This window comes from Microcebus murinus, chromosome 4 (assembly GCF_040939455.1).
Source record: "Microcebus murinus isolate Inina chromosome 4, M.murinus_Inina_mat1.0, whole genome shotgun sequence".
Classification (NCBI taxonomy): domain Eukaryota; kingdom Metazoa; phylum Chordata; class Mammalia; order Primates; family Cheirogaleidae; genus Microcebus; species Microcebus murinus.
Window position 1 is genome coordinate 70,604,735 of NC_134107.1, and position 26,321 is coordinate 70,631,055.

At 34.3% G+C, this 26,321-nt stretch overlaps 1 protein-coding gene across 2 annotated transcripts in view; it reads left to right on the forward strand.

The window, feature by feature from the left end:
- Window positions 1-1,081: 1,081 nt before the first annotated feature.
- TMEM135 (transmembrane protein 135) overlaps window positions 1,082-26,321 on the forward strand; it is a 220,235-nt gene continuing 194,995 nt past the window's right edge. The window contains exons 1-3 of one of the 2 annotated variants that reach the window (XM_012745158.2): window positions 1,082-1,411; window positions 14,332-14,459; window positions 16,654-16,746. In XM_012745158.2, coding sequence (XP_012600612.1) covers window positions 1,271-1,411; window positions 14,332-14,459; window positions 16,654-16,746 — 362 coding nt within the window. In that variant the 5' untranslated portion in view covers window positions 1,082-1,270. Of the gene's footprint in view, window positions 1,412-14,331; window positions 14,460-16,039; window positions 16,123-16,653; window positions 16,747-26,321 lie in introns of those variants that run through there. The other variant, XM_012745159.2, reaches the window with a different exon arrangement.

Here is a 26,321-nt window from a genome sequence, read left to right on the forward strand (position 1 = left end):
TCATCTGAGTATTTCTCTTTTATTTCCTTCAAACAACTATACCTATCTTATATAATCTTGTTTGGTTTTCTTGCTTATTTTCTGTCTTCTCCCTCTAGAATGTTAATTTCATGAAAATAGAAACCTGTCTTATTCACAGCTGTCTCTTTGAGGCTTAGAACAGTGTCTGGAAAATAGTAATGGCTCAATAAATATTTGCAGAATGAATGAATGAAGACTAGAAGATTAGAATGGAATTCCTCTAAAGGGAATACGTTCTTGCTTTAAGAAACCATAGAATTTAGAATTCCAAAGAAACTGGTAGGTCATTATGGGTAAGGAGACTGACATTTAGAGGGGTTATATGACTGATGGGCCACACAAATCCCTGGTTACACTAATTTTTGGCCAAGCTCGGTAGCCAGGTTTGAGTTCTAACACACTGTTGTCTCTACTGCATGTGCCGTTTGGTTGATGAGCATCTTGTCAAGGATGCTGTAGGTAGGATTGCCCAGTGGCTTATTGTTTGGACAGGATGACCCAGCGCCCTTTCCCCATAGGGTAGGTGTATGAATACAGCTGAGATTTTTTCAGGCCTTCCCGGAGAGCAGGTCAATCGTAACCAGCAAGCAGCCTTAGCAGTTTATTATCTGGCCGCTAGGGAAGGGGAGCCGGCAGTTCTGGGGAGGACGTTTGCCCCAGGCACTCCTCTGGCGACCCTCCTCCTCTACCAGCTCCCAAAAAAGACATATTTAATCCCTTTCTTCCCCTACCCTCAGCTGCACTTTGCCGGGCTTCGGAGACTGAAATACAATCTGACCCAAGCCGAGAACCGTGGCGCATTCGCCAGACCGCTCGCGCCTCGGCGCGGGACCGGGCCGCGCGGTGCTGAGGCAGGCGCGTGCGCGAGCTGCGCTCCCAGACGGAGAAGCGCGCGCTCTCGGGGCGAAGGTTCTCTCCTCCTCAGCTCCCCGACACGCTTGGCGGGTTCCGAAGGGCGGCGCGCGCCAAGGCCGCGGGCGCGCACCACGGCGGAGGCCCGCCTGAGGGAGCGCGCACGCTCCGCCTCTCCCCGCCTCCCCGGCGCGCGTCCCGCCCCCTCGAGCTGCGATACGCCGAGCGCTCAACATCCGAGGACTTTGGCCCAGAGTAACCCCGCTCCCGTGACCTTTCCCCTCCATTCCGCGCCTCTGGCCGCAGCCCCGGCGAGAGCGCGGCAGTTGGGCCGTCGTGCCCCTCCCTCCCGAGCGCCGGCTCTCCCCCTCCCCGGCCCTCCGTGCTGCTCAGCGTCATGGCGGCCCTCAGCAAGTCCATCCCTCATAACTGCTACGAGATTGGCCACACTTGGCACCCTTCCTGTCGGGTCTCCTTCCTGCAGATCACCGGGGGCGCCCTGGAGGAGTCCCTGAAGATCTACGCCCCTCTGTACTTGGTGAGACCCGTCCGCCCCTCCCCTAGGGCGAATGTAGTGTGGAGGATGGGCAGGGGGCGCACCGGGGAGCGCTGGGGGACTCGCCTTGGGTCGGTTTCTCTTTTGGAGGGGTCAGTGTTTTGGCGGAGGGGTGAGTGGGGTGGGGGAGGTCCCAAGGGACGGATATCCTAACTCCTGCACAGGAAAAGGGGGAGGGGAATTAGAGGTTGAGCTGTCATCTGAAAGCCTGTTGCTGGGAAGAGAGTGGGCGCCCAACTTTTAGGATTAAGTTAAGGGCACTTAAAAACGTGAATTCAAAGACCTGCGTTATTTTTTCTCTCTCCTGCCTTTTGATGGAGAGGTGTTTGTAAGTCAGCGAAGCTGTGAGAATGGCCCTCAATCTTCTCTCATTTAATTCCCCCTGTTTTATTTTGCCTCTTTTTTTTTTTTTTTAAAATGAAAAAGGGGCATATTTGACCTTAAGTCTCTGTGGCCACAGATCTTGTTTCAGTGTGGAATGACAAGATTGTGACTTGAGCGTTTTGCGAGTGTTTTTGTAAGTTAACGAAAGGGATTCCTGGCTTGAGATTGTATGTGGTGATTTAAAGCGTGATTCCAGTTTTTGAGTCTGTGTTGGTGTTTGGGAGATCTGATTTTATGTCATCTAGATCCATATACAACTTTGCATATAGGGTAATTAATAGAGAGTATTTGCAAATATGTGTATGTAACACTGACTGAGAACTAAGATCTTGTTCTTAAATGTTCTCACCAATATCTTTTTTTCAGTAACCTCATCCTTGATATTAAAGATTTATGACTTTGGCCACTTAAGTTCATTGTCTAATTTTCTTGCCTTATAAAGTCTGTGTCCTAAGAAAGCAGAGAAAATTTCATCCAATATTCAGTGATCAATTCTTATATCTCATTTAAGTAATTTGGATTTATGCCCTAATATGCCTGAAAGTGTGTCATGGCTATATATATACTACTTGAAAAGCTTGATTATTTATTGCAGAGATAACACAGAAGAAGACTGTGATATTCTCTCTTGAGGTTGCAGGAATCTGTTTCATTTTTATCACATAGGCTGATGCTTTTCAAATTGTAATGTGTGCTAGGAATCCCCTGGGGATCATGTTAAAACGGGAGTTCTGATTCAGTAGGTCTGAGTGGGGCCTGAGAACCTGCATTCCTAACAAACTCCCAGGTAAAGCTAATAGTGGGGGGCCACAGTTTGAATAATAAGGATATAGAATAGAGGCCAATAATAAACGTATTATTGGAGCTGGAAATTTTTACCTTGATTTTCTTTGGCAAAGGTTAATTATTATCTGCTTTTCTGTATAAATTGAGGCCAGTCTGTGGCTCAGATTTCTTTTTAAATAAAACATCTATAAAACATCATTAACTCTTGATGTATTCAACTATACAAAAAGATTGTTTCTGCCCTCAGAGGATTATGATGTAGTTGGGGAGAGAATTTATGGTATGTAATTCTCCCTCTGAAAATCCATAGCACTTCCATTCATTCATTTAACAAATGTTTGCTGAATGCCTGAGTTTGTTATATCTATAGCTTAGACAATTTATTGATTATGTTCTATGATAGGGAAGTTCAAGGGAGCAACAGGAACATAGGTTCTCCCACTCCTGTGAGGTAGGGTGGGGTGGGGTAGTCAGAAAAGAGTTGTATTTTACTATTATATTTCCAACTAGATTAAATACTTCTTGAGGGCAAATTTTCTCTCTCATATGGCCTTGTATCACTTATAGCTATGTATTTCAAACTTTGGGTTGCTACTCATCAGTGATTGTGAAATAAAATTAGTGGGAACTAACTAGCATTTTATGTTAAGTGAAATAGAAGAAAATAGAAAGTGTTAGAGTACATTGCAGGTACTAAGGAGAAGCATTATTTCATGACAGTTTTGTTTCAGTTATATATGTATGTGTGGGGCTACTTAGAGATATAGGATATAGCAACACTATGTACACTCTTTGTAAGTATTGGATACTTGTTGGTTAAATGTGTACCTCCAGGTACCAAGTTGCAAGGTGGTATGGTGGAAAGAAGTTGATCTTTAAAAGGAGATCAGGGATATCTGGATTCGAATCCCAGCTCTGTCAGTTACCAGTTATTTAACTTTGTACATGTTACTTTATCTTTTTCTGTGAGAATTAAATGAAGTAATGCATTGATGACATGTCATATATTTTCTAGCATATAATTGGTTTTGAATAATTATGCATTTTTTGCCCCCTCTTTCCCCAGTGGCACTTAAATTAGTAGTGAAGTTCATGGAGGGTGGCTAGAAAAGGCTCCTTGGAGGGAGTGGCATTTGACTTGGGCCTTGAAGATAGGGATGGACATACATTGATTCATTTCATAGATATTTATAGAGTACCTATTATTAACAGAGAGGAGGGAGAATAGTGTAAATTGAGGGAGAAATTTAAGTGGTTTTGTAAGAGAAGCACTACTCCTATTTATTGAGCATTTATGTGCTTTACATATTTATCTTATTTAATTCTCACATAACTCCATCTTATTATCCTCATTTCATTGGTTAGAAAACTGACGGTTAGAAATATTGAGTGATTTATAAGATTTAGAGTTAGTAAGGGAAAAAAACCAGGATTCAATTTTCAGTTGTTTTTTTGAGTCTAAGTCAGACTGAAGATCAGCTGAAGGAGCCATTGAGGGTTTTTTTTTTTTTTTGAGCTTAAGGCAATGCCTGAAATTGAGGGTTTTTTTGAGCAAAGGAGTTACAAGTACAAAATGGTGCTTTAAGATGATGATATTGGCGGCACTGGGTAGACTAGATAGGAACTTGGTAGACTGAATAGGAGAGATTGCTTAGAAATTGATGTAGTAGATTCAACAAGTGGTGGAAAGAGTCAGAACTCCTATGGAATTCCACCTTGCAATTTACTATCAATGTTATCTTAGGAAAATTACTTCATTGCTTTGAGCCTTAATCTCTTGCTTTGCAGAAGATAATCATACCCATTTATTAAAGGGCTGTTTTGAGGACTTAAATGGGATAATTGTATGTTAGAATAGCAGCTGTCACGTAGTAGGCCCCTAATAAAGTAGTGTTGTTATTGAAATAGTGCTTTAATTGTGATCTATGTCTCTATCTCCTGTTAGAATAGTGGTTTGTTCAGAACTAACACAGTATTTCAATAAGTGCTTAATAAGTTTTTGAATGAGTGCAGGTATGGATGAAGGAACTCGTGAATAGTATAGAGTGAGGAGATACTCGGCAAATCTGCCAGAGAAAGTGAAATGGCACTTCTAGAGGCATTTCATAGGATGAATGAACGGGACTTGGGGACTGAGGATATTGGGGCAGTGTGAGGACTTGTTTAGCTTCTAGGATTTCAAGTCTGATTTGACACAGTTGCTGTTACTGGTGGAGAAGTTCTGAAGGGAAGCTGCTTTGGGGGGAGATTTTAACCAAGAGTGTTTTTGGGAACCTATAAAGTGGGTCTTATGTATCTGCTTTTCATTTGAAATATGATGTGTTGTACCAAACTGATTCATTCATATCATATTTACTCTCTTGTTCTATACATCTGCTCTCATGCTTCCTTTCATTGTGGTGTCTACACCTGTTTCTCAGTGAGTATTCACCTTCTACTACTTAAACCATTTCAAAATGTAGATCTGCTCTTCCTTTTAATAGTGAATCTTTGTGTTTTCACAATTTGTAAAAAATATCAATCTCAGTCATCAATTTACTTTTTGCAGTTTTTTTAATGGTCCTACATATTTTGTAATATATGCTAAAAATTTATTTATGTACCAAAAATGTATTTTAGGAAGTTATATTTTATTTCTTGGATGTTAGTTATTGTCACAAATTCAAAATAAGTGATACCCCTTGCCACATACATACACAAAGCAGTAGTTACATTGTTTAAACCCTAGACTACTGCTAAAATTAAGGAAAGTAGTGTCCTTGGTTTTTGTGGCAAATTTGAAATGCACAATTGCCCATTTGAGAGTACGGATTCTATGCTGTTTAGGTTCTTAATTGCTTTCCCTAAGAAGGATAACGTGTTCACTAACCTCAGGTGGTTCCAAGACTTTTTCTTTTCCTAGGTGGCTTTCTTCAGGACCTCCAGATTAGAGTACTGGCATTTAAACCTTAGCTGAGTTCAAAGTAGAGCCTTTTGCGTTTTGGGGAAGGAATGATTTAAAAACTGGCCTTTTCAGCTGGGTGAGGTGGCTCACGCCTGTAATCTTAGCAATCTGGGAGGCCAAGATGGGAGGAATACTTGAGCTCAGGAGTTCCAGACCAGCCTGAGGAAGACCCTGTCTCTACTAAAAACGGAAAAATTGGCTAGGTGTCCTGGCAAGGGCCTATAGGAAGCTGAGGCAGGAGGATCTCTTGAACCCAAGAGTTTGAGGTTGCAGTGAGCTATGATGATGCCACCGCACTCTACCGGGCAACAGTGCACGCTCTGCCTCAAAACCAAAATGAAACAACAACAATAACAAAAATAAAACAACACAAACCTGGCTTTATATTGATCTTTAGACATTTAGACTTTTCTTCAGAGTATGAATATGTTTACTCAATATTTACCCCCTTAGAACCATTTAATGTGACAAATCTATTGTTATAAAGGATCAGTTCATCACTTCCAGGCTGGGCAAACATGTAAATAAGAGTTGGAATTCCTAGAAATAAAAAAGACAATTTATGGACAGTCCCCAGTTGCTAAAGGCTTGGAAACCACTAACTGTGAAGAAATTATTTCAGTGATACAGACTAAGTTTTTAAAGGTAGTGATTTAGCAGGTTTTCTAGAGGAAACAAGAATAGCAATGAGACTTTTTGAAATTTTAGGTAACAGATATTTGTTTTGTTTTTGCTTAAAAAATGCAAACTACTGAGAATATCTGTCTGGATATCTGATGTTAGAGACCATGGAATTGTAAATCTGTGCATAATTTCCCTTTGACTTTTGCTTGAGACTTAGTTTACAGGAGTGTCAGTGAGGGGCTCACCTTCTCTCTCTATTCAATAACTATAATCTTTTAAATATCCTTTTGTGTTAAGTGATGATTTTTGCATGATTTGTTGTTGTCCCTTTGGACCTCCAGATTAGGGTACTGGTCTTTGAAGATGCAACAAGTCATTTGGTCTTTTTTCTTTTAAATGAACAATTAATGATGAATTTTCTTATTTATGTGACATTTTGAATTTGTTGAACTTGTTTTTGCACATGACTTATTATTCTCTACTCTCTCTTCAGTACAAAGTACAAATTCTAGCACATCACTTCTAGTTGAAAGGTGAAGAGTTACTATTGCAGTAAATACTTTTTCGTTATTAATACTATGCAGTAAATATTTTTTATTGTCATTCATTATTATGATTATTCTGAATAATCAGGCCTTTTATTTACTATTTTGAAAATTATATTTGTTATGAACTTTTGACTCTTAAAAACCTTTTTTTTGTTATTTGCTGATAAATATTGATGAAATATATACACTAATGAAGGGGGAGACTGTGAGATTTGATGATTAGATTTAGTAATATCTGAACCTAGACTGTTAGTGTTGGAATATTTGTCCCTTATTTATTTATCAAGTATTATTGAGTCTGCTGTTTGCAGGACGCTTGCTGTTTGTGGTAGCTATATGATATAATGGAGAATAAAACAACTGGGACATACTTCATACTTTCAGAGTTTATATTTTAGGAGGGGAGATTAGGCATTATACTTCTGTAATACAGATTCACTGAGATAAATACCATAAAGTACAGATAAAATAGTTTGAGAGATCAGAGGTAGAAGATCACATTTGGCTGGAAGATAAGGGAAACTTAATGGAAGAGATGACATTTTAGTGGCCTTGAAGGAAAAGTAGGATTTGGAAAGGTAGAAATATGTGGTAAATAAGGGAGAGGAATGGCTTGAACAAAGACATTTAGGTAGAATAGGATATGGTATGCTTTGGGGAATGGCAGATGGAGTTTGCACTTTATTTGTGGGTAGTAAAGGTTGCCAATGGGATGATATGCTTGGAGTTATTTTATAAAGCTTAATCTGGCAGTGGTATATAGAAATGTTAGATTTAGTGACTTAGAGGTAAGGTAGAGGGAAGAATCAAAGAAAGCTATAAGATTTTATGTCTTGTTTATTGGAATATATGGAAGGTAATGCTGTGGAAAAAAGTATTTTCAGTGAAATATGCTGGATTGCTTTGGGGCATATTGAAGTTTAGCTACTAGTGCAGTATATAAGCAGCAAATGCCCATGAGACAAGTAGGGCTGCTGTTTGAGAGAGAGTTAGGTTTAGGTGTCATAAGCACAGAGAAGTTAAAGCTATGGTAATGGATTGGGTCAACGGAGAAAGAATTGAAAGAGATGCCAACCTGGGGAATGTTCATATTTGGAGCAAAAAGTAAAAAATAGAAAGAAGCAGTCAGAATGGTATGAAGATATTGAAGAGACAGTGTTACAGAGAAGTCTTGAGGCGGGGAGTTTGAGGAGAGCATGGACTTGAATCTCAGTCCTGCCGTGTATTATTAGCTTTGTGACCTTGTGTGAGGTTCTTGACATTTGTGAACCTCAGTGTCCTCATCTATAAAATGGGGATAAAATACCTACCTCATATCCTTTAAAAATGCAAGTCAGTCCTTGCTATTACACTGCTCATAGCTCTCAATAAAATGTGAAATCTTTACTATGGCCTACAGAGTTTTATGTGATATATCTATTGCTTGTTTGATTGCATTTCATACCATTTTCCTCTTTGCTTATTCACCTCAATCCAGATTTAATAACACAATTTATTTTATATTTTTGAATCTAAATTTTATGTAGAACAGAGAGCTCTTGATTTCTGGGGAATATCTTAAATTGGACAGTGGCCAGATTATTAAAAAATGAGCATTTCTAAGGAATACATAGAAAGTGACTTACTTTCTTTCTTTTTTTTTGAGACAGAGCCTCACTCTGTTGTCTGGGCTAGAGTACAGTGAGATTATCATAGCTCACTGTGCAGCCTTGAAAACTCTTGGCCCCAAGTGATCGTCCTGCTTCAGTTCCCAGAGTAGCTAGGACTATAGGTGCATGCCATCACGCCTGGCCAATTTTTTAAATTTTTTGTAGAGACGAGGTCTTGCTGTATTGCCCAGGCTGGTCTTGAACACTTGGCTTCAAGTAATCCTCCTGCCTCAGCTTCCCAAAGTATTGGGATTATAGGCATGAGCCACTGCTCCTGGCCAAAACTTTATTTTTTTATGAATTATGACTTTGAGAAAAAAATTCTTGCCTCAATTTGTATATAAGCAATATATTAATAAGTATGAATAATTACGTTTATTGATTATGACAAGACAATGTGGATTGAAAAGCTGGAGCACAAATTTATGTTACATAAAGCTATCTGCTTAAGCTTTGGAAGTGATCAAAGATGTGGTAAGACTTTGATAATAGATTGATCATTTATTCATCAAATATTTACTGAGTGCCTACCAGGCACTTTGCTAAGTGATAATTAGGGAAGTAGAGTTAATTGAAGTGACTGCTTAACAAAGAACTTTTAAAAATGTGTTGGTACATTTTTTGTGTTACAATTACTTGTATTACTTGTGTAGTATACTGAATGTGAAATATGTTTACATCTCCAAGGACTTATACTGGACACATAGTAATGCATAGTAGTGGTTGGTGCTTTGATGATTAAGGGTCTTATAATATTTTAAGTTCATTTTTCTTCAATTATCATAATACAACACTATAATAAAAACTTGTTTGAGTTTCTGTTGACCCTAGGTCAAACTTAAATTGCCTTTTGATTAACTACTAATCTTAGTTTGCTTTCTATTCATTGATATACTCTAAAAGAATGTTTTGATTGAGATTTGTGAATTTTTTCCTTCATGTAATATGAAATGAATTTGTTTTACCTTGGGATACTAGGAATGTAGTTAATAAGTATTTTTTAATCAGCCTGAATAAATAATGAACCAAATTAGTATTGTAAATAGATGTTATATACAATCTATGAAGCCCTCTCTTTCCTCATAATTATATTTGAGGAGAATCAATACTTGAAATGAATGAATGCAGATTTTAACTAACTTTGATTGCAGCAGCATTGAAAAACATTCAGTAAATTCAATAAAATGGACCTTAGAGAATTTATGTGTGAAAAACAGTATGTGAGAGGGAATAGTGTTAGATCAAGTATCATCAGCTTTGAGCAAGTTCCTTTTATCAGATTGCTGAATTTACAGTGTTGTTAACTTGCCATTTAAATTGCCATTTATTCTGTATATATAGTCTTTTGACTTATTACATTTGTCAGTGTGCTTTGATTTCTTGATTCCAACTATATCTTTGGGGTTTGGACTATAATTGGTCCACTTTGGGAGTTTCCTGGAAGGATTCTGTATCTGTTGGCAGAGATGAAAGAAACTTGTTTGGATCAGAATTGCTTTTTAAACCTTGAAAAAATAGACATGGGACCATTTTTTTTTTCAGATGTGCATCTCAGAAACTCTCAAGCACACGAGGCACTGAATTGACTAACCTGACTTTTGGAGTGTGCCCATAGCTTCTTTTAGAGCTCATAGAGTGTAGTGTGACTATATTTATTCTGAACCTTCATTTCTTCTCACTTTCTCTTTCCTAGTCATATTTCATTTATCAAATATTACAGATTGCCTACAGTGAGTGAGAAATACAGGAGTGGGGGAAACATGGAGGTTACAGTTAAGGGGGAAGACAAACTTAAAAGAATTGCACAAAAATTATTTGAATTGTGGTAAATGCTCTTAAGGAGATATACTGGGTGTTACTAAGATATGTTATAAGAGGATCCATTCTAGTGTGGAGGATTTGAGAAGCCTTTCCCAAGGAAGTGACATAATGATTATATAACTGTATATTAAGTGAATATGTATTAGGCTTAACTAAATACATAGCACAAGACCCAATTTTTAGAGTGAGGAAATGGAGAGAAATAAAAAGCAATTACTTTATAGAAAGAGAGTTTATTTGACAATTTCTTAAATCCAGTATTCTGGCCAAGGATTTTATTTCTTTCCATTCAAATTTTGCTTTTGTGTAAAGCCAAAGGCAGTAAGAAAACATTTTCTTAGACCATACAAATCCCCTATTAACAGATTCTCTGAAAATGAAGATTACTTCTAATAAAATCTGTATTTTAAATTATGGTAGTCAGAAAATTTCAGTTACAAAGTTAGAAAAGCTATTTTGAACAACTTCTATTTGTCTTTACCCATTTAAAGGTAAATTGTGGCTTAGACAAAATTATGAAGTTTAAGAAGTTAAGCATCTTTTTAAGTTTTCTTTTTTTCCCATGTTTAAATTTCATGGTTAGATTTCTTTTCTGGCTTAGGTAGGTGGTCAGGGTTAACCTATCAAAAAATAGTAAAGGATTTTATATCTATCAAATAGTTGATGGACTAATTATTAGACTTCAGTTTGAGTTGAAGTGTAGTTTAAACTTTTTGAGAATGGCATTGTTTTCTGTTAATGGAATTTTATATATCAATGAATGGAGACACAATTGGTATATTTTGGCCAAGGTAGTCCCCCACTGTGTGTGATTTCTTTTCTTGCTCAAATTGTCCCTACTTCCTGAGCTTGAAATCTTAGTTTGCTTGCGTTCTGTTTTAAGGATTTAATTCATTACATCCAATAATCTTATAGGAGATATTGGAATAAATGTGTGTACTCTCTATTTTTCATCTGAATAAAGTTCTTCAATAAGAAGTATATTATTAGATATAATATTAATTGAGATATTTCATGTTAGAGTCCATGATATTTGTATTTGAGTATAAAGAAGCTGACAGGGTATGAAAGATTGGTTTAAAGTTGTAGTGCTGCATGGTGAGTTATATCAGTAAAAGTTGAAGTGACAGGTGTGTGTTTTCAAGACTGTCCCTACATTACCAAAAATATTAATTTTATTTAGTTGGGAACATGAGTAAAAATGTAGGCAGGGCTGAATCTGAGTCTTGTTTGTGATATTTTGTTTTAATATTGTATCTTAAGTATATTTTCATGTTTATCTTGAAAGCCTGTCTCAACTTCTAAATACATTTTGAAAGTGGAAGAGTAAGGATGTTATAGGTAAGGTATGTAAGGCTTGATTGTCATAACTAAAGTTTGAATATAATTTTCATTATAGGGAGGCTTTGTAATAAATAGTTAAGAAAAACTTTTGAAGCTTTGCTTGTATCCTTCTGCATATGTTATTGACAAGTTGTCCTAGTTTTTTGTTTTGTTTGTTTTGTTTTTAATAAGCTGGTTGTCTGTATCTAATAAGGCAGCATGGTTGTAGTACATTGTGTATAAGGTACAGGATCTGAGCTTTTGTTTCATTCTGTGATTTGTAGTGTGATTTTCTCATTTATAAATAGATGATGATCCTGGTTTAACTACTTCATGGCTTATTTTGGGAATCATATGAGATAGTGCATATATAAAAGCTTTGAAAATTATGAAAAGATATGTAAATTTTGGTCTATGATACTTGGTTTCTTTTGATTTTGTTTTAGACATTTATATTTGTCTTTTAAGCTTATACTTTTAACCTTAAAATAAAAATGTTGGAAGCAATTCAGATATAGTGTATTAGAGCTCTTCAAAGAAACAGAACCATTTGGGGTGTATGTGTTTGTGTGTGTGTTTAAGTGTGTAAAATAAGGAGTTGTCTCACAATTATGGAGGCTGAGAATTGCCAAGATCTGCAGTTGGCAGTCTGGAGAATGAGGAGAGCTGATGTAGGTCAGTCTGAAAGCCAGAGGCTTTAGACCAAAGAAGAGAGCTGGTGTTTCAGTCAAGTCGGAAGGCCAGACAAGAACAACGTCTCAGTTCAAGAAATAAGACAGGAGTTCATCATTTTGTTCTATTCAGGTCTTCAATTCATTGTATGAAGCCCATTCATATAGGGAGGACAAATATTAATCTTATCTAGAAACACCCTCACAGACACACCTAGAATAACGTTTGACCAATGTCTAGGCATTCCTTGGCCCAGTCAAGCTGACACATAAAATTAACTGTTGTATATTCTGTAAACTTATTTGTGGCAACAAAGTAATTCTACCTCCTTTGTTATGCTAAATATTTTTTAAAACAAAGTCTTATTTTTAAAAAGGATTTTGAGATTTTTTTAGAGAAAAATTACAAGATGTCTTCTGACTATAGATGAATATCCTACTTCAATTCTGTTCATTGAAATTCTATTTTTATTTTGAATCTGTTGGGACAACAAAAATGTGATTTAATATTTTTCCCCCCAAATTGGTGGATTAGGGGGTTTGTTAGTTAGCCTGTTCCACATGGAAATAACAAAATAGTGTAGAGAGTAACACTGGGAGCTTTTATTCAAGAAGAAATAGAGGAATTCACCAAAATGAAGGACACATTAGATTCCAAGGAAGAAAAGTTGGACAGGCAGCTTGTGTGGTAGTGTTTGGGTGAGAAAAGTAAGTGAAGCTCCAAGGATAGAGAGTCTCCCTCTTTGACCTTTCCACTGGGGGACAGGAGCACCTTGTTGCTCCCAGCCCCTGGAGCTAGCCTGGAGAGAGGTCAGGAGACTGTGAGAAGGATAGGCACCAGGAAAAGCTGCAGGCATTTTCCTGGCCCAGGGACCAAGAGGAGGATGCCATTGTCAACTGGCTTATACCTAGCCATCAGTGGTTGGTGACCTGGCAGCTGTGTCTGCTGGGAGCATTTGAGTCTTGGTCTGGAGAGGTCAAGCCCTGGATATGGAAGAGGGGAAGGGCCCCCACAACCAGAATGAAATAGTGCATATAGAGTGTGTTCCAATTGTAGGCACTGTAACTGGGCTTCCTCCTGTTACAAGACTGGAATGGAAGGAGATTGCTGAAGCTGAGCTTTCTCTTAGGTGGCGAGATCTGTAGACAGGGATGGCTTTGTGAATTGGGGCTAGTCTGTGTTTGATGTTCCTGGACACTTCAGCCTGCTCCCTTGGTCTTTCCAGGGGAGTGAGCCATTGGGTAAGAATGCTCCTAAGAGAAGTGAGGGTGCAGTGCACTATGGGGGCACCCTTTGAGAAAAAGGGAATAAGAGTGCACACTTTCCTTGTGCCTGAGAGCTCCCTGCTGGTGGCAGAGAGTGACTGTACTGCTTCCAGCAAAGACATGTCTTCAAATGAGAAGGAACCTGAGAAATAATTCTGGGAATATGAAAAATCATTGTGTTACAAACTGATCACACTAACTCTCCAGCAATGAGTCCTACCCAAAATGAAATCTTTGAAATACCAAGTAAAGAATTCATATGTTTTAAAGAAACTCAATAAATCCAAGAGAAAGTTGTAAACCAACACAAAGAAATCAGAAAAACAAATCAGGATATGAATGAAAACGTTATTCAAGTGATAGATATTTAAAAAAAACAAATAGTGCTTCTGGAAATGAAAGACTCATCGAAGGAATTGCAAAATACATTTGAAAGCTCTAACAATAGAATAGACAAAGTAGAAGAAAGAATTTTAGAGCTTGAAGACAGGTATTCTGAATTAAACCAGTCAGAAAAAAATAAAAAAGAATTTTAAAAATGAACAAAGCCTTCAAGAAATATGGGATTGTGTAAAATGTCCAAACCTATCAGTCTCTATGGAAACCTGTGTGGAGCTTTCTCAAAGAACTACCATTTGATCCCACAGTCTCACTAATGGGTATCTATCCAAAAAGAATAAATTTAAGTATCTTTTTATCTATCCTGAAAATTGTATTTTTATAGAGGAGCCAGTAAACTGACAGCATTTTTACCTTAATTTTTAACTATATTCTTTTATTCAGTAGCTTCAGTGTAAGAACTAATGTAAGTGGGAAAAGTTGGTTGATTAGACAAAAATAATTAAACAAAACAAAAATGATTAAACAAAAACAATTCTCTTTCCAGATTGCAGCAATTCTCCGGAAACGAAAATTAGATTATTATTTACACAAACTACTCCCTGAGATCCTACAATCTGCTTCATTTCTGACTGCTAATGGGGCCTTGTATATGGCTTTCTTTTGCATATTAAGGTTGGTACTCATAATCACCACTAGATGTTAATACAGATTCCTTTGTTGAAATGAAAATGAACATGTTTACATAAATGTTGTACTGGTTACTCCCCCTCCCCCCCATCTGTGACTTGACGTTTGTCTAAAAGCTTATGAACCCATCTTGGCCTCATGATGTAATATAAACTTCAAATTATTGATGTAATTATATAGCAAACATGCTTCAATATATCATACAGTTTCTGAGGCCTGTTATATTTACCAAGTTGTTGATCAAGTTAGTTTTTCTGTTTCATAGATCAGGAATTCAAAGCAACTCTCCATAGCATAGGTTAGGGCCATAGGCAGAGAATAGACTTCAAAAAGACTATAAAACGTACATGTTTATATATAAAACAATAAGTTAACTCCTGGTATATCCTACTGTTGGAACTTTTGCTCCTAATTCAGTCTTATATACATACCTGTGCGACATGCTTTATATATTATATAGATGTAGATAGAATTCAGTCTTTTGAGTGCTGTGATATACCTAATGTAAATATGTTAGATATTTGCTTCTTTGTATCTTTTCCCCACTGATTATTGTTGAAAACTCAATCTAATATTTTTTTAATATGTCAAGTTAAAATATAACTTCTTATCTTCATATTAGTACTATCTAAGTACTTTTGCAGGTATATTTTAACTGAAAGTAAAAATATAATTTCCAAATATCTTTTATAGATTTTTTCACTCAGAGCATTAATTTTTATAAACTTTTAGATTTTATGCTACTAAGCAAATCATGTCTTTAAATTGACATGAAAATTTATGTAAGGAACTCTCTTCATCAAATACTCTCTGGAAAGTTTCTAAGACTTATTCATACTCTAAGGATATTAATAATTAGGTTTTAAAAACTTGTGATGAATATATGTTGCTATTGTAGCGTGTTTCTTTATGAGCCTGTTTGATTAAGCTGTAGGAGGATAAAATACTTATAATTAAAATAACATCCATGTTCCTCCCATAACTGATTCGTTGAGTCCATTTTTCTTTAGTTTTTACATTCAATAACTTGTTAAGTCCTTTGTGGATTTTATATTGGAGGGAAGTTAATGTGTTCTCAAAAGCTTTTCTAATCCTTTTAAATCTGAGCTTCAATTAAAAATATTTTTTTGTCTGTGATTGTTGATTCTTACTTGTATATATACATTTTTGTTTTTCTATAATGCATCATTTAGCAATTGACCAACTGAGTTCAGATAATTTCTTATAATTTTTATGTGGTGCTTCTCCCTTGCTTAGGAACGTACTATTTTGAAAGGAAAAAAAAAATCTTCCTAACATCTCCAAATTTCTTTGTTTCCTCTTTAAAAACTCAAGCCACTAATTGTTATTTATGTGTGAGGCACTATGAAGATTCCTACTTTCAAGGAACATATTCTAGTGGATGAAAATGATATACACATAAAACTAAAAATATAAAATACTTTAGTAAGTTCTGTAAGAAAAAGTTATCAATAGATGTAGAAACAAAGAAGGAAAGACATTTGTTGAATGTCTATTATGTGTTAAAAATAGTAGTAATAATAGTAATAATTGTCATTTTACAGCTAACACTTTCTGAGTACTTACTGTGCCTTGCATGGTGCTGGGAGACATCTCATGTAGTCCTCATAACAGCTGTATGAGATAGGTAATATTATTATTCATATTTGATAAATAAGGAAACTGAAAACACAAAGGATTTGCATAGCTGGCAGGTTTGAATCCAGGGAATGCCTGAATGGACACGGCTGACTAAATTATTGGAAGGAGAGATGAGATACTCATTACTCTGCTATTGCAACTTTAATGAGTGATGGTGAGGAACTTAAGTAAGGCAGGGGCAGTAGGTTAGAGAGGAACTTGAATGATAAATTGTGTGGAATAATTTAAAGAAATTATTTAATATATGGGGTAATGGAGACAGAAAGTTGAAGATGACTCTAAGTATCAAATATAAGTGGATAGGTAGTTGTTGATGTCATTAACCTAGAAGAATAGAGGGGGAAGAACAAGTTCGTAGGGATGGAGAGAGAGATAATAAGTTTAGTTTGGACATGTTGAGTTTGAGGTACTAGGGGGCATTTAGTTAGAGGGTGGACTGAGAAGGGAAACTTCTATTTGTAGTAACTGAAATGAGCAACTAGGAATTTCATACAAAAATTCCAAATTTGAATTTCAGGAAGATGCTTGGAAAATTCTACTCATGGACTCCTGGCTTTGGTGCCGCTTTGCCAGCATCTTATGTGGCCATTCTAATTGAAAGAAAAAGCAGGTAAAGTTTTACATATCTATTTAATAGAACTGGTTACCTGTCCCCCATCCCAACTAGAATTTTTCTTTTTTTTTTTGCTTATCATTTATTTATTGTAGTCCTGGTATGAGAAGTATTTCCAGGTATATTTTTTTAGTTCTACAAATATTTGACTGAAAATTAATTTTATATTAATATTATTTGTATTTATTGTCTATAAAAGTACAAAGATGGACATTATAGAGCAGTAATACTCAGTCTCTGTTCACCAAAAAATTAGAGAGTTCTATAAAGTGACCTAACTAAAACACAACATATGCAAATTCTAAGGAAAGATCTTTTCCATAGATACAGTACCATTATTACACCCAAGAAAGTTAACAATAGTTTTCTATTATCAGCTAGATTTTGTACTTTGCTTCAAGCTCATTGAGTGACCTCTGTTAAATCAATTATTATTTTTAAGGCATCTTGTCATTAAAAATACTTTGATTGTTATCAACCTGAGATTTTACATGTGAATTAATAAGAGTTCTATAAAATGCTATAAACTTATATAAACTGTTTAGTCAGGTAAACCATTGAAGTTAAAGCTTTTGCATAAGAAAATATTTGCCATCTCATGAATAATTATTTTTAATTGCTCAGAAATTTGTCTACCTTTGTCTCAGAGAAGGAAGATGGGGACATGTATTAAAACCATTCAGTTTATGAAAATGCTTATTGTAGTCATTGACCCCAGAGTAAGAGTATGAATAGATCTTATCAGATAAACAAATATTTACTTAAACTACCTGAAGCCACTCTTAATGCACGTTTGTAAATATAATATTAATAGAATCTAAATTTTTGTGGTTCTCTCTTTGATTATGTCACACTTTTAGATTATTAGAATTACTAAACTCAGAGTCTGGTGGATATTATAACTTCAGCAAAATCAAGTCGATATGCTACAAACATAGGTTTCTCCACATGAAAGGACAGCACAGCGGGATGGTTAAAGCATGGATTCTGGAGCTGTGCAATCTGGTGTGGGAGTCTGGCTCTGCTACTTATTCTGTGGCTTATTCCTTACCTGAAAAATGGAAGGATTTCCATTTTTTCTTGAAGGATTGTTCAGATAATTAAGTGAGTTAATATATGTAAAAATGCTTAGAACAGTGCACATAGTAAATGTATCTGTGTTAGGTATTATTGTTGGTTTTTGCCCTTAAGTTATGAGGGAGTTATTCTGGTGATTGTAACTTATCAATTAAAAATATGAATATTGGTTTTGAAAATATATTTTCAAAATATATGTTACTCATATATGAAACTTTACAAATGCTTTAAGTCAAGTATAATACTGTATACTAATTTTTAGTACTTGAATAACAAGATAGCATTTTTGTAGTTATGTGCCTATTTTTCAACAGAAAGTGTTAAACATCTTTGTAACCAGAGTCAACAGTTGTTAACATTTTGCCATTCTTACTTTATTTGTATATGAGCATATGTGTTATGTATGGTTTTGTGTGGGTGTGTGAATCTTATGCAAGCATGTTTTAAACATGATACTTTACTCCTAAATATTTCAGTATGCATCTCCTAAAATTAGGCTATTCTCTTACAGCTCCATTATCACATGTAAGAAAATTAGTAATCATTCCTTAATACCAACCAGTCTATATTGTCCTAAAATGGTTTTTATAGTAGTTTTTGAACTAGAATCTATTGAAAGTTTATGTATGTTTTTATATTTCTTTATTTTCTTTTAATTTAGGATAGTCTCCTTGCCTTTTCCCCCCATAGCATTGACTTATGAAGTTACCAGGACAGTTGTCTTGTATGTAACACATTTCTGGTTTGTCTGAATTATTAATTCAGGAAATTGTGTAGTTGGTTCATTTTTCTTGTGTATTTCCTATAAACTTAAAGTTTGGTTTAAAGGCTTGATTAGATTTAAATTAAAAATTCTTGATAAGAATATACTTCATAGATGATGCTAAGGCCATCAGGGAGTCCATATCTTGATGGTTCCAAGTTTGAATATGTGATTAAGGTGATGATCACCAAATCTTTCCAATAAATTTATTATTCATAATGAATTAGATTAATGGATTTTCTGATATTTCACAATCATTGCTTTGCTGGAATAAACCTCACTTGATCATTTGTGAGATTGAGATTGGCTAGTCATTTTGTGTGTGTTTGTGTATTTATCAGAATTAGGTGCCATTGTCATATTCACTTCATAAAATACGTCTCTGAAATCTTCCTCTTTGTTCCTTGATTTGGAATAGTTTAAACAGAGAATTTTCTGGCCTTTGAATTCTGGTCACTTGCCTCTGTGGAACCTCCTGGGCATGATGACTCTTTTGGGTAGCAGTTCTTAGAAAAAGTTATGTTTTCTCTGTGAAAATTGATCTGTTTAAGCTTTTAGCTCACTCAATAGTTTTAGTAACTTTGTCTAAGAGTTAGGAAGTTATCTATTTCTGAAAAAGTATCCATTTTCCAGAAGTTATACATTTTAAAAGATTTTTGTATTTATTTGTGTGGAGTTTTACAAAGTCAGTTACGATTTGACTGAATTTTCTGTTTTTGATGGTATTTCTCAACTTGTTTACTTTATATAATTATATAAAAAGTTAATAAAAATTAACTTTTATTAAGTTAGTAATTTTGTTTTTTTCAATGAGTCATTTATTATTGTTATTTTTTGTTGTTTTGGTGTTCTAATTATTATGTTTATTGTTTTTCTCCTTCTTTCATTTGGCTAATTTGCATTTCTTTTAAAAGCTTTTTTAGTTTGATGCCTAATTTATTTATTTTCATTCTTTAATTTCATTTGATATAAGTGTTTAAAACTATGAATTTTCTTCTGATCACTGTTTTAATTGTATCCCATAGATTCTGATATGTAGTATTTTTGTTATCATTTTCTGGAAAAGTCTGCAATTTTAATTGGTATTTCTCCTTTGATATAAGAATTATTTAGTACAGAGTTTAAGAAGATAGAGGGCCTATTTGTCATTAATTTCTAGTTTTATTACATTCTTACCTGAGAATGTCATTTGTAGTATTTCCTCTGTATGTACTTAATAAAATTTTCTTTGGGGCTTAATTTGTGCCCAGTTTTGTGATTGTTTTCTGAATGTTTCATTAGGGTTCAAAGGTTGATAGATAGCCATAAGTTCTATGCTACTGATTATGTTACTGAGGTTGTATCTTCATTTTCAGGTGGCATTTCTAGCATTAAATTTATCTTTTAATTATTGAGTTGTCAGGATTCTTTAGATATTCTAGATGTAAGTCCCTTACTGGATATATAACTTGCAGATATTTTCTCCTGGGTATTGTATTGTCTTTTCACATTCTTGATCTTGCCCTTTGAAAACACAAAAGTTTTTAATTTTGATGAAGTCCAGTTTATTTTATTCTTTTGTTGACTGTGTTTTAGGTGTTGTATTTAACAAACCATCACCAATACATAGATTTAGCCCTTCATTTTCTTTGGTAAGTTTTGTAGTTTAAGCTCTTATAATTAGCTCTTTTATCCATTTTGACTTACTTTTTACACATAATGTGAGGTAGGAGGAATTATGTTTTTAATTTCATTTTCTACAGGTTTATTGATATGACATATAAATACAATTGATTTTTGTGTGTTTACCTTGATGCCTGTGATCTTGATGAATTCACTTAATAATTCTAAAAGTTTTTGGTACATTCCTCGAGATTTTCTGTATAGGCAATTATGTTGTCTGCAAATAGGGATAGTTTTTACTTTTCCAATCTTTATGTCCTTTATTTTCTTTTCTTGATTTATTGTGCTGGTATATCCTTGCCTTGTTTCTAATCTTAGGGGGAGGCATTCAGTCTTTCACCGTTAGGCATTATGTTAGCTGTAGGATGTTTTTTATATACTTTTTGTCAGGAGTTTACATCTTTCATATACTTTTTTAGGGAGTTTACATCTATTTCTAGTTTGCTGAGAACCTTTATCATGAATGATATTTTGTTACATGTCTTTTCTGTATCAATTGCTGTGATCGTGTGATTTTTCTTCTTTAGCCTATTTATAGTATTCTTTTAATATCAGTAAGATCAGGATCATTGGTAATATTTTTTACCACTGGGTTTCTCAACCTTGGCACTATTGACACCTTTTGTGCCAGATAATTCTTTATTGGGAAGGCTGTCTTGGGCATTGTACCCATACATGCCATTAGCACTCTCTTACCCTCCTCACCAAGTTGAGACAACCGAAAATGTCTCCAGACATTGCCAGATGTCCCTATGGGACAAATTATTTCTCGTTGAGTACTACTAATCTATCTTTACTAATTTTTTGGTCTAATTTTATTATTTGCTGAGAGAAAGTATAAAATCTCCTACTGTAGTTCAGGAATTGTCTATTTCTGTCTTTAATTTTATCAATTTCTGTGAAGCTTCTATTGGTAATTATACATTTATGATTACCATTTCTTCATAATGAATTGAACCTTTTATCAATATGAAATGTCCTATAACTCAGATAATACTCTTTGCTCTGAAGTCTGTTTTTATTTGAGATTAATATAGCTGCTCTGGTCTTCTCAGGCTTACTGTTTGTATAGTCTGTATTTTTCTCTCTTATTTCAAGCATCTGTATCTTTATATTTAAAGTATATTTTTAACAGGTAGCATATAGTTGGTTTTTTTTTTAACATCTATTCTGCTAGTTTTTACTTTTTAATTATATTGTTTAAGTCCATTAACATTGATGTATTTATTGATATAGCTAGGTTAGATCTACCATTTTATTTTTTTCTGTTTTTCATTTTCCTGTTCCTCCTTCCTTCCTTTGCATTATATAAATTTTTTTAACAATTCCATTTTAATTTTTTTGACTTTCTTCTTTTAGTGTTTGATCTTTGGACTACATATCCATCTTTAACTTTACAGTTTCTTAGTGTTAATATTTTACCACCTTGCAACATGTAGAAATCTGCCTAGGTCTATCTTAGAGGCTGCTTATCATTAGATCTGTTTTTTTTCTCTTTGAACACTACATTAGTTCAAATACAGTAACACCAAAGAAAAAAATGTGTTATTGATATTAAAAACAGTAACTTCTTAGGGCATAAAAAGAAGTTTGCTTGAAGTGAGGTGGTAAGATAGATTTGGGTTGCTAGTTTATTTCCTATTTTATTTTCACTTTTGGTAGGTGAGAGTTTTTTTTTTAAGCTTTTCTACTTTTTCTTGTAAGTGAGCTTTTGCAGTAGTGTTTCCTTCTTAGACACTGGTTGTTTACAGAAAATTTGTAGGTGTTATAGATTATGACCTATTTTAAATATTAACTGAAGTGTTTTTATTGTTTTAAAGACTTGCTCAAAATTTTAAGTCTAGCTTTATTTATAAAAGCTTCTTTATAACTGATATCACATGGTTGCCGAAGAAAAATTTATCCTTCCCTTGATTTGATTGTTATATAATTGAACTCTTTGTCATATGTGTTGATTTAGTTCTTTTTTTTATTAGGTGATACAGTTAACAATACTGGTAAATAGCTCCATGGTTCTTTCTGCTGAGTGTTGTATATATGTATGCATATCAGCCACAAATCCTGGTTGGTTGTAATTAAAAACTTTAAGTTTTAGTAGTGTTGTTCAGAAGCTAGCGATGTTTTTAAAAAACAGATTTTTGTGGTTTTTTTTGAGTTAAACTTTAAAACAGAGAAAAGCAAATCTTTTTAAGTAAGTAAACATCTGTTTTAAGTAAACATCTATTCTGTGCATATTTGGAATTGTGCAAGAGTTAACTTAGTGGTCTAATTTGCTCTGAAAAAGTATTCTTTACTTACCATAAATTTATATTAAGATTTCATTAAATATCAAAATCTCTTAGTAGATTATAAGTAATTTACAAAGGTTGAAGTTATGTATATTTTAAAATTATTACATCTAGTGCCCAAAATGAAGCATGTTAGTAGTATAGTTCTTATTTTATAAAGATAAGGAAAAGGAATCTATAATTATGCCTTTAATGGAGGAAATCAATAATATGTTCATGGAGCTGGCCAGTAGGTAGCTGGAAATGTGAGTTTAGATTCAAGATAAAGATGATAGAAAAATAAAATTGGAAGATTCTTTCTTATAGGTGGTCATTGAAACTATTAAACTATGGGAGTAGATTAGAATCTGAAAGCCCAGAAAAGAAGAGGTCTGAGTTGAAAGTTGGGAAACACCAACATTTAAGGAGCCATTTATCAGTTTAGATGTGTATAGTTCAGTCTTTTTTGTATTAATATCTATTACTATATTGTAAAGCATGGAAGAAACATATTGTGGATGGCTAACAGGTTTTTTTCTATTCCCCAAAATAGTAAATGCTGATAGTCTTCATTTTTAATCCTCTAAAACTTTATTTAATGGTGAAATCTTTACTCTGAGATTTTGTATTCAGTTGTATAATCAGTTTTTTCCAAAATGTATTTAATGAGGTGAGGATATGCAATATGCATCTCTAATCTATCTACCTGGATATAGATACAGATACATAGATGAAGATTTATCTGTATTTATGTCTTCATCTATATTGATTTAACTCTCTTTCCTCCTTAACTTTTTTTTCTCTTTCTAATCCATCCATCCATTCATCCCTCCCCCTCCCTTTCCAGTATTGAGTAGGCTTTGCCTGCTAGTTTCTGACACCTAGTAAGAGGGCAGCTTACTTAAATCTTAATCATGTCTTTGTCGGGTTCTGAGAAAGCTTTGAAGTTGTTTCCAGGGTTGCTTAAAAAATTTGTGCCACAAAGAGCTGTGATCATAGTAACTCAGCAGGAAGCATTGGTAACATCTAGTTTATCTGTAGGAGGGCTGTTAAGAACTAGTCTTTTCTTTCATTTTCTAGGAAGTGCTTTGTGGTTTTGAAAGAAGTTGTTCTGATGGATTTTGTTTTGTAGAATTGCTGTAGAATTTGCTTTGATATTCTAGTATTAGTTTAGATAATTTAAAAGTTGCAGTGTGCTCAAACATGAACATGAATTAAAATATCAAAAACTGCATATTTATTCCAAACATACTCATGTGTTGAGTTATTAAATTACACTGTAGTGGTTATATAATTCCTAACCAGACATGACCAAAATGAATGAACCATATAATGTGAATAAAAGAATACCATGAATTTGGTTTGTAAATTCTTGGCATCTTTAAGTTTCAGTGACATGTTATATTAACAGGAAGAAAATACAGTATAGTTTTCTGAAAAGTTTACTCTGTATTATGTACTGTGTATGATTGAATATGATTGTAGATCCTTGCTCTAGACTGAACGCTTCACTTGTTCTTTCCTATGCATTAAGGAAGTATTTTTATATTCTTCTAAAACATTCTGACAGATTAAAATCTATTATATCTTGAAAGATTTTCTGAGATGATTAAGTAAAATTTCTTAGTAAGCCATTACAATATTTAGGAACTTTCACTTTTTCTTTTATCTCTTTCTCGTTATTTATTGAATATTGATTATTTTTATATGTATATATAGAATATATAAATATTTAGAATTTAGATATTACATAATTTCTACTATACTTCCCAGTGAGACCTAAGTTATGAAATGTGTTACATAGTGTCATGCAAAACTTTGATAAGGTTAGCTAAAGAATATATACACTATAGTTTCCAGAAAAAAAAGCATTTTTGTTATAATTAGAAATGATAATGTTAGAATATATAATGCTTGAAATTGCAGTAGGATGTGAAGGATGCCTTTTAATCTACTAAGATGTTACAGAAAATTTAATTATTTTAATGTTTTACTATAGAAATGATGATACTGTGATTATAGAGTTTCTATAGCAGTGGTTCTTAATACTTTTTAAGATAATACCCCTGGAAGTAGGTACAAACTCACTTAAGCTTTGTATGAAAGTTTAAGAGATTCAACTTCTTCCTCCATCAAAACAAAAACAAAAACAAGAAAAACAAAAAGCAAAAACAAAACAACAAACAAAAAGCAAAAAACAAGAAACAATAACAAAAAAGCTTATTCAGAGTTTAAAGAAATACTGCATTGCTTATTCACCGAGCTTTACCAGTCTTCTACTCTGCTTCTTGGCAGAATGGGAGAACAATGAATGTGTTTCAAAATCTCCTGTGAAGTTAAAAAAGTTACTTACTGTACCTATTGGTCTCAGCTCTTTAGGGCTGTGTCACCATCTATTCTAACCTGCACTACCTCCTTTCCCATCAATATTGTATGTATTTATTTATTTAGTAATGAATTAATTAGAGACAAGGTCTCCCTATGTTGCCCAGGCTGAACTCTAACTCCTGGGCTTAAGTCATCTTCCCACCTCAGCCTCTTAAGTAGCTGGGACTACTGGTGGGTATCACCTCTTGTAACAATGTTTTTATGTGTAAGTTGGTTTCCAGAGTATTTACTCACTAGGAAGGGAGTGGCTTGTTTGTTTTGGATTTAGGCTAGATATAGTCAAATGTTAAATAATAAAATGGCACTTAATTAGCTTCTCAGTTTAACATACTGGAGAAGTGATAAAATAAATCATTGTTCTGACATGGCACAGCTACAAAGTTGACACTGAATGAACAGAAAATGAAGGCATTACACCAAGGAAATCCTACCGAAAAGAGTGTGGCCCTGAAATCCAACATATTATGCCCTTCACAGATAATGTCCTCTCATTCTTGAGGCTATTAGCTTTGGTTTGGAATTCAGGAACAGCTGGAGTGGAGGTGATTTTGGGAAGGATAAATTGAAACTTGAGACCAGAATAGGACATAATCTAGTAACAATACATCGTCTGCTTTTTCACAATAGTGAATGTATGTCAAAGGTTTAGTCATCCTCAAAGTACAGAAGCCTGTTAAGATACCATGTTAAACAAGCTAGTGAATTGCAAAGTTTAAAGATAATTTAGTAGTACAAAGATTTTCTACTGTAGAAGCAGCACATTGGACAGAACCCCAAACTGGAGTTAGATGAACTAACTCTAACTCCTAATTTCAGCTTGTCTTTTTTGCTATTTTTACATTTTTAAGGAAACCACTTCTCTGATTTTTGGTCTTCAACAGAATAAGGGTACTAGTATCTACTTAATAGGACTATTGGGAAGATAAAGTTTGATTTCATAATATTAATTATACCTTGTGTAAGGCAAATTTAACATAATCTGGTCATTGCTTGCTGAAAAACTGGTATCATTAATTGGCCCTCTCTCCTTTTAGTGGCTATCTTTGGTGATTATATATTTATAATATGCTCTTTTTACAAGGCTGTGTTCCTAGAAACACCTTGATGGTTATATGTCTAGTAATTCTACAATCATTTGTTTAGCACTTATTAGATGCCAGTACGCTTCAAATTCGTAGAAATAAAAGGTAAACAATAATAATCTTTGCCCTGTAGTTAAAAGATAAATGGTGTTTTATTATCAAATGGTTGGAAGCTAGTGATGAAACTGTGGCAGTATTACTATTGGATATTATAGAATTAGGTTAATGGAACAGATGTTTTTAAAAATATAGGTTGAACATTCCTAATCCAAAATCTGAAATCCAAAATGTTCCAAAATCTGAAACTTTTTGAACACCAACATAATGCCACAA